At 37.3% G+C, this 15,286-nt stretch overlaps 1 protein-coding gene across 7 annotated transcripts in view; it reads left to right on the top strand.

Annotated features, from left to right (window-relative positions):
• The window catches only part of DMD (dystrophin), a 2,261,655-nt gene that overhangs the window by 721,581 nt on the left and 1,524,788 nt on the right, over positions 1–15,286 (top strand). For all 7 annotated transcript variants that reach the window (XM_070462101.1, XM_070462106.1, XM_070462102.1 and 4 more), the window contains one exon: positions 13,099–13,249. In XM_070462101.1, coding sequence (XP_070318202.1) covers positions 13,099–13,249 — 151 coding nt within the window. The remainder of the gene's footprint in view (positions 1–13,098; positions 13,250–15,286) is intronic.

Here is a 15,286-nt window from a genome sequence, read left to right as displayed (position 1 = left end):
ATAGCCATGTTGATGATTAGCTTCATTTTGGAGCATTATCTGTTATTTCCAATCATATGATTACTTAGGAGTAGGAGAGCATAGTAGACGGATAACAATCAAAAATGGATTATACCACACCTTTCAGTTTGCTCCTCCAAAGAAAGAAAGGGTATGGATAAATATAGTCAAAATCCATTTTCACTGCCTAAGCATAGATTTAGGGAGAGATAATGATAATTAAGGTTTGTCTAGGTAGATGAGATGTAACCAAAGTCAGCTAGAATTCTTAAGTTGTTGTCTTATTCAGTCAGTTCAGTTCAGTCACTCATTCATATCCAACTCTTTGTGACCCCATGGACTGTAGCATGCCAGGCTTCACTGTCCATTACCAATGCCTGGAGTTTGCTCAAATGCCTGTCCCTCAAGTTGGTGATGCCAACAAGCCGTCTCATCCTCTGTTATCCCATTCTCCTCCCACCTTCAATCTTTCCCAGTATCAGGGTCTTTTCCAATGAGTCAGTTCTTCCCATCAGGTGGCCGAAGGATTGGAGGTTCAGCTTTAGCATCAGTCCTTCCAATGAATATTCAGGACTGATTTCCTTTAGGATGGACTGGTTGGATCTCCTTGCTGTCCAAGGGACTCAATAGTCTTCCCTAACACCACAGTTCAAAAGCATCAATTCTTTGGCACGCAGCTTTCTTTATAGTCCAACTCTCACATCCATACATAACTGCTGGAAAAACCATAGCTTTGACTAGATGAACCTTTGTTGGCAAAGTAATGTCTCTGCTTTTCAAAACACTGTCTAGGTTGATCATAGCTTTTCTTCCAAGGAACAAACATCTTTTAATTTCATGGCTGCAGTCACCAATCTGCAATGATTTTGGAGTCCAAGACAATAAAGTCTTGTCACTGCTTTGATAGTTTCCCCATCTATTTGCCATAAAATGATGGGACCAGATGCCATGATCTGGTCTTATTACAAAAGTAAAAATAAATAAATAAAAATAAAACGGCTGGGAATGCAGATAATCTGATAACTAAAATCTATGAATATTTATACTTGTCAATTTTTAGTTTCATCTAAGAGCATGTCTATGTATGATAATCAAATTCTATTTTATATATATTCATTGGGATATATTACTGTATATATCAGGTTTCCCAGGTGTCACTCATGGTAAAGAATTCACCTGCCAGTGCAGGAGACACAGAGACTTGGGTTGAATTCTTGAGTCAGAGGGTTTGATCCCTGGGTCAGGAAGGTCCCCTGGAGTAGGAAATGGCAGCCCACTCCAGTATTCTTGCCTGAAAAAATTCCATGGGCAGAGGAGCCTGGTAGGCTAACTACAATCCATGGGGTTGCAAAGAGTCGAAAGTGACTGAGTGACTATGAATGTAACAGCTATGTATGTATGTAGGTATCTGTATCTACATCTATGTATGTATCTATATCTGCATCTATCTATATACACAGGAATGTTAATACTAATAAATATTAGTGGAGTGCCTCAGAATACCATCTACATTTCAAGGCACTGGGTATACAGTAATGAATACAAAAGGCAAGGTTCCAGAAGGTCTAGAGTGTCTTACATCCAGTAAGAAAAAAAAAAACAAAAAAACCACACACACACAAGAAAAATATCAGACAGGAATATGCTTTTTGAAGAGGTTAAAAGTTAGTGTGATAGAGCCTGAGGGGCCTCTTTTGCCTGTGTGACCCAGGAATGTTGTTTCTAGGGTGGTGCCATTTAATTTCAAATTTGAATGACAAGCAGGGGTCACCATTTGCAGATCAGGAGGCAGTATAATTCAGACAGAGGGAAAAGCTCATGCAGGGGTCCTAAAATAGAGACACTCTGGCTTGTTAGAGAAACCAACAGGCAGTTGTGGCTGGAGAGTTGCAGGAGGGAAGATTCAATAGCTGAGGTACGAGACGGGGTTGAAATCTATCGGTAGGTAGGGGTCTTGTCATGTATGATAGTGTCAGGGTAAAATCAAGGACTTTAAGATCTAGCATAAATGTGACAAAAAGCCATCAGAAGGTTTTAAGTAGGGGAAAAACAGGTAAAGAAAATATTGGTTAAAAAAAAAAAGAAAGAAAATATTGGTAATGCCACTGGAAGAAGACAGGAGAGTTATAATACCAGTATCAGGTAAGAGATAATATTGACAGTATCTCTTACTATTGCTTTCCTGATAATAGCCCAGGTAAAATGTGCTAGTATCTTATGCCAGGGGGTGGTTGTAATCATACACGTGCTTTCTCTATGATCTTACCCCAGTCACTAGTGTATAAACCATTTGTGCTGTGTTTATTTTCCTTTTTGTCTTTCTAACAGTCAAGATTCCTCCTCCCCACCCCAGGAAATAGGCATCCTTGCCTCATACATACAGATGCTACCTTTATACAAGGTTGCATCTAGGGAATTTATCCTATAAGCCATTAACAATTCCCAAACAAAATGAGAAGTTTTAAAAACACAGAGGTAACAAAGTGCTCTCATTTCCCACTTACGCTCAATCTACTCTAATTTGCCTAAGGGGTAAGGTCTCCCTTTCTCCAACTCCTGTTTATGTGAACTAGGTGACATACTTCCCCTCTGTGGTACTCGGTTACTGATTGCTGACACACCTCTAAAACATACTGGCCAAGATAGGGTATGAAAAGTAGATTGTGGACATGGAATTATTATAAAGTATAAAGAATGATCATCATTATAAATGACTAGCCATGGGTTGATTATTTTAACCATACTGTGTAACTCTGCCGATGTGAAACTGTTAGTCGCTCAGTTGTGTCCGACTCTCTGTGACCTCATGGAGTGTAGCCCACCAGGCTCCTCTGTTCATGGGATTTCCCAGGCAAGGATACTGGAGTAGGTAGCATCTCCCTTCTCCAGGGGATTTTCCTGACCCAGGGATTAAACCCAGGTCTCCTGCATTGCAGGCAGATTCTTAACCATCTGAGCCACCAGGGAATATATATATATTTTTCACTTTCCCCCCTCCAGCTTGTTCTAATTGCCTTGCTCATTTTTTTTCCCCAAAGGACTTATTTGTGGATGTTTTCTCTGGGGGAAAGGGACCATGAGCAGGGTGATTAAAATTATATTTGAAATTATAATTTTATTATTGAAACATTTAAAAATATTCCTTGCAAAGGAATATAAGTAAAACACATAAACATATAGATGCTTCTTTCTGTTCTCCCTGTTTTACTCTGTTCTCATTTGATTCTTCCCTTATTATTTTCTCTACAATTCTGATATCTTTGTCAACATAAATTCATAATGAGATAAAGAAGCAAAAGTTAATATAATAAAGAACTTTTTAAAGATACTTCTAGCCGCCACTATTTTGGCACAAACATGCTACTATCGGTCAATTATCAATCTTTAACAATGATTATGAGATTGAAATGAAAGAACTAAGTTCCATTGATTGCATAATTAAAATAATTAAGACAAGACAGTATCTGTTGACATGCTCAAGTTGGAACCTTGAGACGAGTAGGCAAAATGATTTTTATTTTGTTTCATTTTTATGCTGCAGAATACCCTTCGGGTGGTGGGAGGTGAGGGAGAGAGAAGAAAAAGACAAAATTTCCCACTGTGGAAGGACAAGAAGACTATTGGCATAGGGACAACAGAAGATTTTCTTCTCTATGAATAAACTAATTAATTTGATTGAAAAATGCAACCTGCAGAGAGCAAAAGAGATTTACTGACATTTCTACAAGGACTCATAAAGATAAGCACAGCAAGTTCCATCAACTTCTCTGATAACTGTGGTTAGGACATGCAGGGGGAAACTAAAACCTTTGTGATGGTGAGGGAAGAAAAATGAAGGCAAGTCAGTGAGGAGGCCAAGTGAAGTTATGTTCTGGTTTATATCAGCAGGAGGAGAGATATGAATAGTATCTGGGTGAAAATATAAACCATATCATGAGAAATAATTGTGAATCACCATCAGCACTTTGACTGGAGAGAAAAATATGTCTAACAACTCTGGCTCATCTTTTTTATTTTCCTTTTAAATTTCTCTTCCAACCTGGAAATGAGATAACATATGTGAGAGTGAATAGAGTAAAAGAGGTGCTGAACAAGTAGCAGGGTTGTTTTCTCCCAAGTGAAGTGACTAACACATGGCACATGTGAATATCTGAATGAATGGGTCAATGAATGAATGTGTTTCTTAAGTAGTACTGTTAAGTGAATTCACTGCAGTGAACTTTTTAGCAGAGTATAATCTTAGTCTCTTACTTGCCATTATATAACACTGTTTCATGAATTCATTTTTTTCTAATCCTATTAAAATTAGATTTCTTTGCAGATCAAGGTAGTTCAAGAACTGCTAGCAACAACATCACCTGAGACCTAATTTAAAATGCAGACTCTCAGGCCTCACACTGCATGATCAGAATCTACAATTTAATGAGATCTCAGGTGATTCCTAAGCCCCCAGTTTTGCTTTCAACTGAGGTGGGCCAAATGTATTAACTACTTTCTCAGAAACTCCCAAAATGGTGCTGGTGTCTCATTCAGTACTCAGATGTTGCCATCATCTCTCATGGGTCATTGATAAAATAGCAAGATTCTTGTGAAAGAATATACAATAGACAATGTGAGACTATTGACAATTCATTGGTGGCCTAATAAGTAACAGTTATTAACATATAGTAATTTGATCAGGTTCAGATCAATATGATGGTCCATGACAACCTTTTTTGTAAATAATGCTCAATTAAAATGTGGACACGACTGGTCCCAATAATATAAAGTATGTGACTCTCATAGTTTAAATTATGTGTAGGAAAGCCAAATCTCTGGAATTCATAGAAATGAGAGTCGAGTGTAATATTTTTTGGAACAGTGCTTTTCCACAGAAATAAATAATGGTAATTAAAAATTAAGCTTAATTATTCATTCATCTGTCTAACAATTCTTATCTCCTACATTCCCTGCACCGTTATAGATACTGGGGAAGTATCAGTGGACAAAACAGACTAAATCTTTGTTTTATTGAGCATGCCTTCTTCATGGGAGGAGACAGTTGAAAAATATGTAAAATGTGTTTATCATTGAAGAAGGAAATGACAACACACTCCAGTAGTCTTGCCTGGAGAATCCCACGGACAGAGGAGCCTAGTGGGCTACAGTCCAGAGGGTCGCAAAGAGTCGGACGTGACTTGGCGACTAAACAACAACAGCGTGTATACCATAGCACATGGCTTCAAATGATGGAAAAGAAAAAAAAAAAAGAAAAGCAGGGGATAGATTTAGAGAATGAACCATTGAATTACTGTGCGTACTTGGTCAGTTAGGGAAGGCCTCCGTTTTAAGGTAATATTTAAGGGGAGACCTGATCACAGGGAGGGGACAGCCATGCTGACGGCTATGGCAAAGGAAAGCAAATATAAAGATTCCGAGGCAGGAGTGAGCCAGGCGTGTTTGAGAAACAGTGTGCCAGGTAAAATGATACCATTCTCATTTATGGCTAAAAAAAATGATGCTAATTAAATCAGTGAACTGTCTTAACATGAGAACATTTAATGGAAGTTGATGTTTTTATATATAATCTTAATTCTGATGTTTCTGATTAGAAAAGTATACATTTTTATACTATATCTTCTTATATCTGATAATTGATACCATTTACGCATTCAAGCAATATTTATCATGTTAGACGTCTAGTGTGTGCCAGATATTATAGAGTGACATAATTTTTGAAGTTGAGAGTGGGTTTCTATTGTCGTATAAATGGATTATGATCTCAGAATGTCACCATACCTCATTTTCACTAGAGATAATTTAAACAGATTTCTAATCATTATATTTGAGTCCTCTTTTTTTTGTGATGACATCTGGGAGTTTCATCACTCACTTTGTAAGTATTGAATCAGGAAGATTGAATTGAGTGTCTCTATAATGTATTTGCCACAAGAATCTTTTGCATCCAGCCATGCAGCTTCTTTATTATGTTACTGTTACTATTTTGAATGTAAACGTGCAAAATGCAAATGAATGTGTTTGCATTTTTAACTTTAATTTTGCTCTGGATAGTTGAAGAATGTCAATAATTAAACTGTTGTTGAGCTTTATGGATGGAGGGATAAAGTAGATCAGTATTTTGAAAACTGTGTATTTATGTTTCACAGAATCCTTTTAAACACAGTGCTATTTTTCACACTCCATTTTGTGGGAAAATAAATACTAATACGTTTGATTTTGAGGGAGTGTGAATAATTTCTGTTGAAATGCAAACTTTGCAGGCAAGTTCTTTCTAAAATATTTCCTGTGAGGCTGTTGAATTAAGACTGTGCTCTCCAAGACCGGGTTGCAGGGTGTAATAGAATGGTAACTATGAGAATTAGTGGGAGCTTTGGGAGAATGTATATGACCTGGTCTCTGTGCCTTCTCCCCTGACCCAAGATATCAGTGCTCCTATTGGTGGGAGTGCTGATGCTGTAGAGAAAAGAATGAACATGCATTTTGGTGGAAAAAAAAGAAACACTTCATAGGATTCTGTTAGACTTTTATCTTCCATTCATTTTCCAATGGAAAGTCCTACTATTCCAGTGCCTAAGATTTAGAGACAGTAAACTACTGACCAGTGCCAGATTTTGCAAGTGGGTCTTTTAAGATGCCATTGGGTCGTGGAGGAGAGAGGATGGATTTTTTTTTCTTTTTTGAGGCAAGGAGGTGAAGGGGAGCAGGAGGGATTAGTGAGTGAAGTCGCTCAGTCATGTCCGACTCTTTGCGACCCCATGGACTGTAGCCTACGAGGCTCCTCCGTCCATGGGATTCTCCAGGCAAGAATACTGGAGTGGGTTACCATTTCCTTCTCCAGGGGATCTTCCCAGCCCAGGGATGGAACCCGGGTCTCCTGCATTGGAGGCAGATGCTTTTAACCTCTGAGCCACCAGGAAAGCCCCTGGAGGGATTAACCACCTGCAAAAATGCTGGTGATAGACTTGAAATTAGTGAACTGGCCGAGATTGGTGGTGGAGAAGTGGTGGTGAAAGTCTTATGCATTTGGGGTCTCTATTTTATCAGATGCTTAGTTTTGAGCTTTATGTTTCACAGGGCATTCAGTGAGCTTTGATAAATGTTCTAAGCTATGAGAATTGAAAAATATGAATGTGCTTCATATGGCCCATTCATTACTGCCATATGACAAAAAGCCTTTATGTGTTTGTACACGTGTTACTGAAACTTTTCTTTAAATTTACCAATATTGTGTTTCTATTTTAAAGCAATGTTTGCTTTTTTGGCCAGGGGTTTATCAGGTTTTCTGATTCATACTAAAAGTACATTAAAAATGTAACGTTACAAATGTTTAAAATGTCTGGTCATTCATTTTCCCTTGTCACCTTATGTTTGACCGAAACTGGGTCTCAAAGTATATTGTGGTTTCTATCATTAATAGAAACCTCATGCTAAGGGATATGACTCTCCTCCTTTAAGTGAGTAAAAAGAGTAAAATTATCTGTTAATGACAAAAATGGAGAAAATCCTACTAACTGACCTTTTATTTTTCTGTTTTTCTGTTTTGATAATCACTGACATAAATGAAATGAGGAATAGATTTAAAAGTTATCTCTAAAAATGAAGTAACATTAGTAAAGGTATTATGTCTTGTGCTGTGTGCTCAGCTGTGTCCGACTCTTTGCAACCCCATAGACTGTAGGCCACCAGGCTCCTCTTTCGGTGGGATTCTCCAGGCAAGAATACTGGAGTGGGTTGCCATTTCCTCCTTCATGGGATCTTCCTGATAAGGAATCAGACCCACGTCTCTTGCTTCTCCTGCCTTGGCAAGTGAATTCTTACTGCTAGTGCTGCCAGGGCAGCATGATGGTGAAGCAGACCCCAGGGCCACAATGCTCAATTCCCACTCCCCCCACCCCCATGCCGTCGCTTGCCTTTTGACTCAGGCAAACCTTTGTTTACCCATCTGTAAATTGGGGCTAATAGTATTTCCTGTATCTTTAGGATTATGGTAATACCTCTATTGTCTGGCAAACCTAGACAACATATTAAAAAGCAGAGATATCACTTTACCGGCAAAGGTCCATATAGTCAAAGCTATGGTTTTTCCAGTAGTCATGTACAGATGTGAGAGTTGGAACATAAAGAAGGCTGAGGACCGAAGGATTGATGCTTTTGAACTGTGGTGTTGGAGAAGACCCTTGAGAATCCTTTGGGCTGCAAGGAGATCAAACCAGTCAGTTCTAAAGGAAATCAACCCTGGATATTCATTGGACAGACTGATTCTGAAGATCCAATACTTTAGCCACCTGATGGGTACAGATGACTCATTGGAAAAGACCCTAATGCTGGGAAAGATTGAAGACGGGAGGAGAAAGGGACGACAGAGGATGAGATGGTTGGATGACATCATCGACTCAATGGACATGGTTTGAGTAAGCTCCAGGAGATAATGAAGGACAGGGAAGCCTGATATGCTGCACTCCATGGGGTCACAAAGGGACAGACATGGCTAAGCAACTGAATAAGAGCAGTTTCTAGAATAGAAACTGCTTCCCTGGTAGCTCAGCTGATAAAGAATCTGCCTGCAATGCAGGAGACCCTGGTTCGATTCCTGGGTCATGAAGATCCCCTGGAGAAGGGATAGGCTACCCGCTCAAGTATTCTTGGGCTTCCTGATGGCTCAGCTGGTAAGAAATCTGCCTGTAATGAGGGAGACCTGAGTTCAGTCCCTGGGTTGGGAAAATCCCCTGGGGAAAGGAAAGGCTACCCACTCCAGTATTCTGGCTTGGAGAATTCCATTGACTGTATAATCCATGGGGTCACGAAGAGCGACTTTTACTTTCACTGAAAGTCATGACTGAGCAACTTTGACTTCACAGCAGAGTCTCTGTGAAGCAAACCCTATGTTTGCATTGATCTCTTTTCTGTTCATGAAGGTGATGTTCCGGCAGTGGATATGAGGTGGGAGACAGGCCTCCATATACAATTATTTGAAAATGGTATTCCTTAAGGTGCTTTTTACTGCCCCTAACAAACAACTGGACTCAAAGGGGTTTGCAGCATGGCTTTCTGAAGTGTGATCCATGCACCAGTACCATTGGCATCCCTTGGACATTTGCTAGAAATGAAGAATCTCAGCCCCCTCCTCAGACCCACCGAGTTAAAATCCATGAAGACATATTCCCATGTGACTCATATGCACATTAAAGTTTGGGAGGCACTGGCTAAAGCCATAGGTTATCTATCATCTTACATTACAATAAATCTACAGTTGGAGTGACTCCAAACCATTCAGTCTGTGACTCAGATGTGTCGTCAGGGTCGCAAGCTATTTCCATGTATTGGCTTCTCTAGTCTCCATCTGTCCTCAGATACTTTTACAGTGGGAGGCTGGCTGCAGCAGTTCGTCCTGTCATATCCTGACATGCTTCTGTCTCTAGACTTTGTCAGGACTGTCTCCTGTCTGGAGCTCTTTTATTCCAATTCAGCCGCCGCCTCTCTCGAGTGCCAGTCATATATTTATGCTCCATTCTCCCTCTGATTTTATGTCCCTTTCTAAATAACCACTTGAAAACCATAAACTGCAACCAAGAAAAATGCAAACTCTTTCCTTGCCTGTGGGTGGTAGATTTTTATTTTATGAATTTGATTAATTTCCCCAATTTATTTGCATCTTGAGAATGTTAGTTGGAAATGTGGACTTTCTCATTTTAATAGTGTTTTCAGTTGAACAGAATGAAAGTATCATTTTTACAGAATAAAAACCTCAAACACCAGCAACTTCATATGAACCAACCTAGTATAACATTTTATCAATAAAGAAGGAAATGATTCAAGGTTAAGAGCACAGACCTGGGTCACAGCTTAGCATTTATATGCTGACTTACATGTCACTGAGATACACTGAGCAAGTTCTTAAACCTTTCCAAGTTCCAGTGTCCTCAGAATTGAAATAATAGTATTAACTACATTAAGTGATAATGAGGACCAAATGTAATCTTTAAGTGTTTTTCAAACACAAGTTAATTATGCTCCACTTTCACAATTTCTCCTATCTCTGCACTTGTCTTTATCATTATATATTTAATACTTTTCCTTAAAATAGCAAATTTTTACTTAATTTTAGCTGATTTTTCATCCTAAGCAATATGATCTCTTATATCCATTAAAATCATATATATGCACACTATATATAAATATGTATGTGTATATACACACATAAGCTCAATGTGTATACACACACACACACACACACACACACACTAAGACATCCCCCAAGAGGATGGAATGATGCTGTTCTTTCAAGTTGGTCTAGAGAAGTAAAGCAGGGATTTCTTTGGCTAGGATACAGTGATGTGATTGTACCAGTCAGTAAGATATTGAACCACACAGGCTGCACACTCACTGTCCCCATACACCATTTTCCACCCAGCCATGCCAGCCCCTCCTCCAAGAACCTTCAGTTTCATATTTTTACATTCCACCTATAAAAGATGCGATACCTGAGAAAGTACTTTTTGGTACATCCATTCTTAGTGATTCGTCTCTGAGTCTAGGTTCATCAGGTGAAATCACTGTTAAACATAAAAGGTTACTTGAGGTTCAGACTTCACATTTTCAGGCAGAGCTCAAGAAATTTCCCAGAACTCATGGGTTAGTGCAGGGTATGACATTGTATAACTCTCCCACACCTTATATCATCAAACTGTATTGGCCTTCCTGGTCCTCTAATGCCTTAGGAAATTTGCACAGGTGATTCCTTCTATTTAGAAAGTGTTTACCCCATCCTCTTCACTACCTCCTCTTACTTAAGGCTTTAGAGTTATTCAAATGTTAGTGTTTCAGAAACATCTTTCCTTACCTCATGAACTCAATTCAGTTACTTTCATTTCAAAGCATGATCACAGTTACAATGAATTAATGGCCTCATGAGCTATATATTATCTGTGACCCCCATTCAGAAGGTAAGCTCCATGACTGTAAGGATCTTTGTCACTTCACCATTCATAGTATCTAAGTACTCAGTAATTCCACATTTAGTAAGTATGTGACTCAGTTCTTCAAGTCTCAACTCTCAGGCTCTGTGCTGTGTAATGACATCATTCATAAAGAGCCCAGGTCAACGTGGAGCCATTTTTATGTCCCCTCTGAATATACACAAATGTAACTATAATGATTTCCTCATTCTAATTGTTGACATAGATATTTCCTTAAAAGTCTCTAAGCTACTTGAGTATGAGGATGTTTTCTTTTGTCCATCTCTAACAAATAGGAGTTTCTAGAATAGATGTGGGGGTCCAGTAAATATTTGTTGGATGAAACATCTCTCCAAAAGTTAAAAAAAAATGACATTTTAAAATGAAATTCCTTATTAACACTAACACATGTATGTTTAACTTGAAACATTTCTTCAACTATAAATAATAATATGGACTTTTTTATTCTTTAGTTTCTGAAATGTGAGATTTTAGCTCAATGTAAGAACAAACCAGGCAGGAAAAACAGCAAACACAAGGAATTATATTGTAGCCAATTCTCATGAAATCTTATTATCAAGTCAGTTCTCAAGGGATAGACTGAACCAATAAAGTAAAAGATTTATATACCTTGCAATGCCAAGATGGTGTTCATTGTCTAAGAAACTTAAACAAGCAACTTTGAGTTTTTGCTTCCACTTAAATGGATGCTTTATCTATTTTGCTTCCCATAAAATGAAAATGTCTACTTTTTCTGTTTGACAAACGAAAGCTCATTCTCATGGACTTCTGATTACAATGTGCCTCAGGGGACCTGTGTCTCTAAAACGTTAAAGCTGTAATGATAAATAGTATAACCTAAATGATTTTAAACACTCTCAGTTATGTGTATATTTTGTATGTTTAAATATATTGATTAATGGAAATTTCTGGTAAAAATTTTATAAATAAGAATAATAAATAATTAAAATTATGTCTTCTGTATTGACATTTTAAGATCAGTGTGCAGTATACTATGGTTCTCAAAAATGCTTTAAACATGCCTTCATAAAGAATATTTACCTTAAAACTTGTACTAACACTTCTCATTTGTCTCTCAGCTTTTTTTTTTAATTAATAGATGAAATAACCTAAATTTTACTTTTCATCCTTACTATGAAGTTGTGTGATTGATAAGCAAGATGTCATCTCATGTCTGTCATGCTGATATTCACACTGAGAAGATTTAAGAACTTGGTTCTAAGGCGTATAGCCAGGCTGTGAACTAAAACCAAGTGTTTGGACTTTAAATTCATTGCCCGGCCCACTAATGATACATCCTTGACAAAAAGAAAAAAAATACCCTTTCACTTATCTTATTTGTGCATAACAAATGACTCCCAAACTGCAGCTTAGTACAAAAATTTATAATTCCATCTTGAGTGTGTAGATCAAGAATATGGTCAGGGCTCATCTAGGTTGTTGTTCTGACATTGTGGTATAGCTGGGGTCACTCATTGGGCTTCATTCATCAGGAAGCTTAACTTTTAAGATTGCTTTTTATTCTCCAGAGTTACTCTCAGGATGGTCTCTAATCATTTGGTAGTCAGCTTGGGCTTCCTTACAGCATTGCAGCTTCGTCCTGAGAGACAGAATACAAGTGGTGCTCATTCCCTTACAGCTTATGCTTAAAACTTGTATAATGTCGTTTCTGCCATATTGTGTTGGTCAGAACAAATCACAAGGCCAGTCCATATTCATGGGCATGGAACATTGACTCCATCTCTTAATGGCATGACAGAGAATTTGTAGCCATGTTTTATCACCACACATATATTAAAATAATGGACATAAAAACAAACAATTGCCAGGATATATTACTAGCTCATTACCAGAGATGGCTCTCACTTTATTTATCATGTTCACATTTAGTTAACTGTGTGAAATGTTCTGAATTTGGAATGTGTGGACTATCAAATGCTGAAGAAAGAATACCTTCAGAGGTGATTGATTATGGGTTTTATTTACCTTCTTTCTTAATGTCCAGCACATGCCAAGCCATGTTAACACACATTCAAATGTCAATAGTTTTACCTAGTGATAGGTTTAATAATAGTAAAGTTATTTTGACAGAAGCAATAATAGGTATCTTTCAAATTTTCAGTTTACATAAAGTTCTCATGGATCTCCAGAATCAGCAACTGAAAGAGTTAAATGACTGGTTAACAAAAACAGAAGAGAGAACAAGGAGAATGGAAAAAGAGCCCCTTGGACCTGATCTTGAGGACCTAAAACGCCAAGTACAGCAACATAAGGTTAGTATATTTTATGCTGTTTGCTTTCATTTGGAAAACAAACTGTGTATATGTGTATTACGTACATACACATGCCATGGTTTGCAGATAAGAGAGAACTGAAGCTTCAAATGAGAAAAGGTTTAAAATCTTACCTAATATTTTTGAAGTGTTTACTTTTATGAATACAAAATAGCTAGGCTTTTCATACTTGAAAAAAATCAAATATATTCCTGGAAGAGAACAATGCAGCTATGTGATTTATTAAAATTTTAGTTTCCTAGAAGAGAGCCTCTGTAGAGATTACGTGAAAAGCAAATTTACGTAATAAGGCAAGATTTTTTTAAACATGTTTTTACCTTCAATTCATAAGGTCTGCTTACAGCAGGCCAAGCTTAATGAAAAATGGACATCTGTAACATTGCTTTCCTGTCAAATATAGCATCTAATAATTTTAATATTTCCATCTTATCTTGTACATTTACAGTTATCCTCCCTGGTTACCTGCAAGTATTTATTGTTTCTGTGATTAGAATTTCTACAGAAATTTTCTTTTCAGCATCCATTTTTTTTATTGAAGTGTAATTGACATATTCATTTCAGGTGAGCAGCATAATGATTCAATATTTGTAAATACTGTCAAATGATGTACACAATAAGTCTACAGTTAACATCCATCACCATATAAAGTTTAAAATCCTTTTTTGTGTGTGTGTGAAGAGAGCTTTTAAGATTTACATTCTTGGCACCTTTTAAATATGTACCCCAATATTACTGATTATAGTTACCATGTTATAGATTACATCCCTGTGACTTGCTTATTTTATAACTGGAAGTTTGTACCTCTTGAGCCCATTCACCCATTTCACCTGGTGCCCAAGCCCCCTCCCCTCTGGCAACCATCATCCTGTTGTCTGTAAGTTTTGTTTTATTTGTAATGACTTTTAGATTACACACGTAAGTGAAATCATACATTTGTCTTTGTCTGACTTATTTTATTACCATCTTTCCCTCAAGATCATCCAAATTGTCACAAATGGCCAAGATTGTATTTCTTTGGTCTTTTTGTGGAATATATACAACATTCCAACATATATATGCACCACACATTCTTTATGCATTCATCCATCAATGACGAATTAGGAAACAACTCCTTAGGTTGTTTCCATGTCTTGGCTATTGTAAATAATGCTTCAATGAACATAAGGGTACATATATCTTTTCAAGGTAGTATTTTTGTTTTCTTTGGATAAATATCCAGAAACGGAAGTGCTGGATCATATGTAAGTTTTATTTTTAATTATTTTTAGGAATATCCGTGCTGCTTTCCACAGTGGCTGTGACAGTTTACACTCCCACCAACAAGTGCATTAGGATTCCTTTTTCTCTGCATTGTCCCCAATACTTGTTATTTCTTGTCTTTTTGATAATAGTGGTTTTGACTTGCAGTTCCTTAGTGATGTTGAGCATCTTTTCATGTGTCTTTTGGCCTTTTGTATGTTTTCTTTGGAAAAAGAAAACCTCTGACCTTTTTTTAAAAATCAGATGTATATCTTTTTGCTGTTGAGATGTATGAGTTCTTTATATATTTTGGATATTAATCCACTATCAGATATATGCTTTGCAGGTGTTTTTCTTTTTCCCATTTGATAATTGCCTTCTCATTTTGCTGATGATTTCCTTTGCTGTGCAGAAGCCTTTTAGTTTGATACATTCCCACTGGTTATTTTTGCTTTTGGACTCAGATCCAAAAAATTGCCAAGACTGATGTCAAGGAGTTTGCCACATATGATTTCTCCTAGGAGTTTTATGGCTTCAGATCTTATATTCAAGTGTTTAATTCATTTTGAGTTGGTTTTTATGTAAAGTAAAAGATAGCAGTCTAATTTCATTATTTTGCATGTTCCTGTCTAGTTTTCCTGGTACTGTTTTTTTTGAAGAGACTGTCCTTTCCCCCTTGTATCTTCTGGGGGCCTTTGTTGCAAACTAATTGACCAAAATTTATGCTTGAGTTTATTTCTCTATTCTATTCCATTGATCTATATGTCTGTTTTTTAT

This window comes from Odocoileus virginianus, chromosome X (genome assembly GCF_023699985.2).
Source record: "Odocoileus virginianus isolate 20LAN1187 ecotype Illinois chromosome X, Ovbor_1.2, whole genome shotgun sequence".
Lineage (NCBI taxonomy): Eukaryota > Metazoa > Chordata > Mammalia > Artiodactyla > Cervidae > Odocoileus > Odocoileus virginianus.
This window is presented reverse-complemented; position numbering and strand designations above follow the sequence as displayed.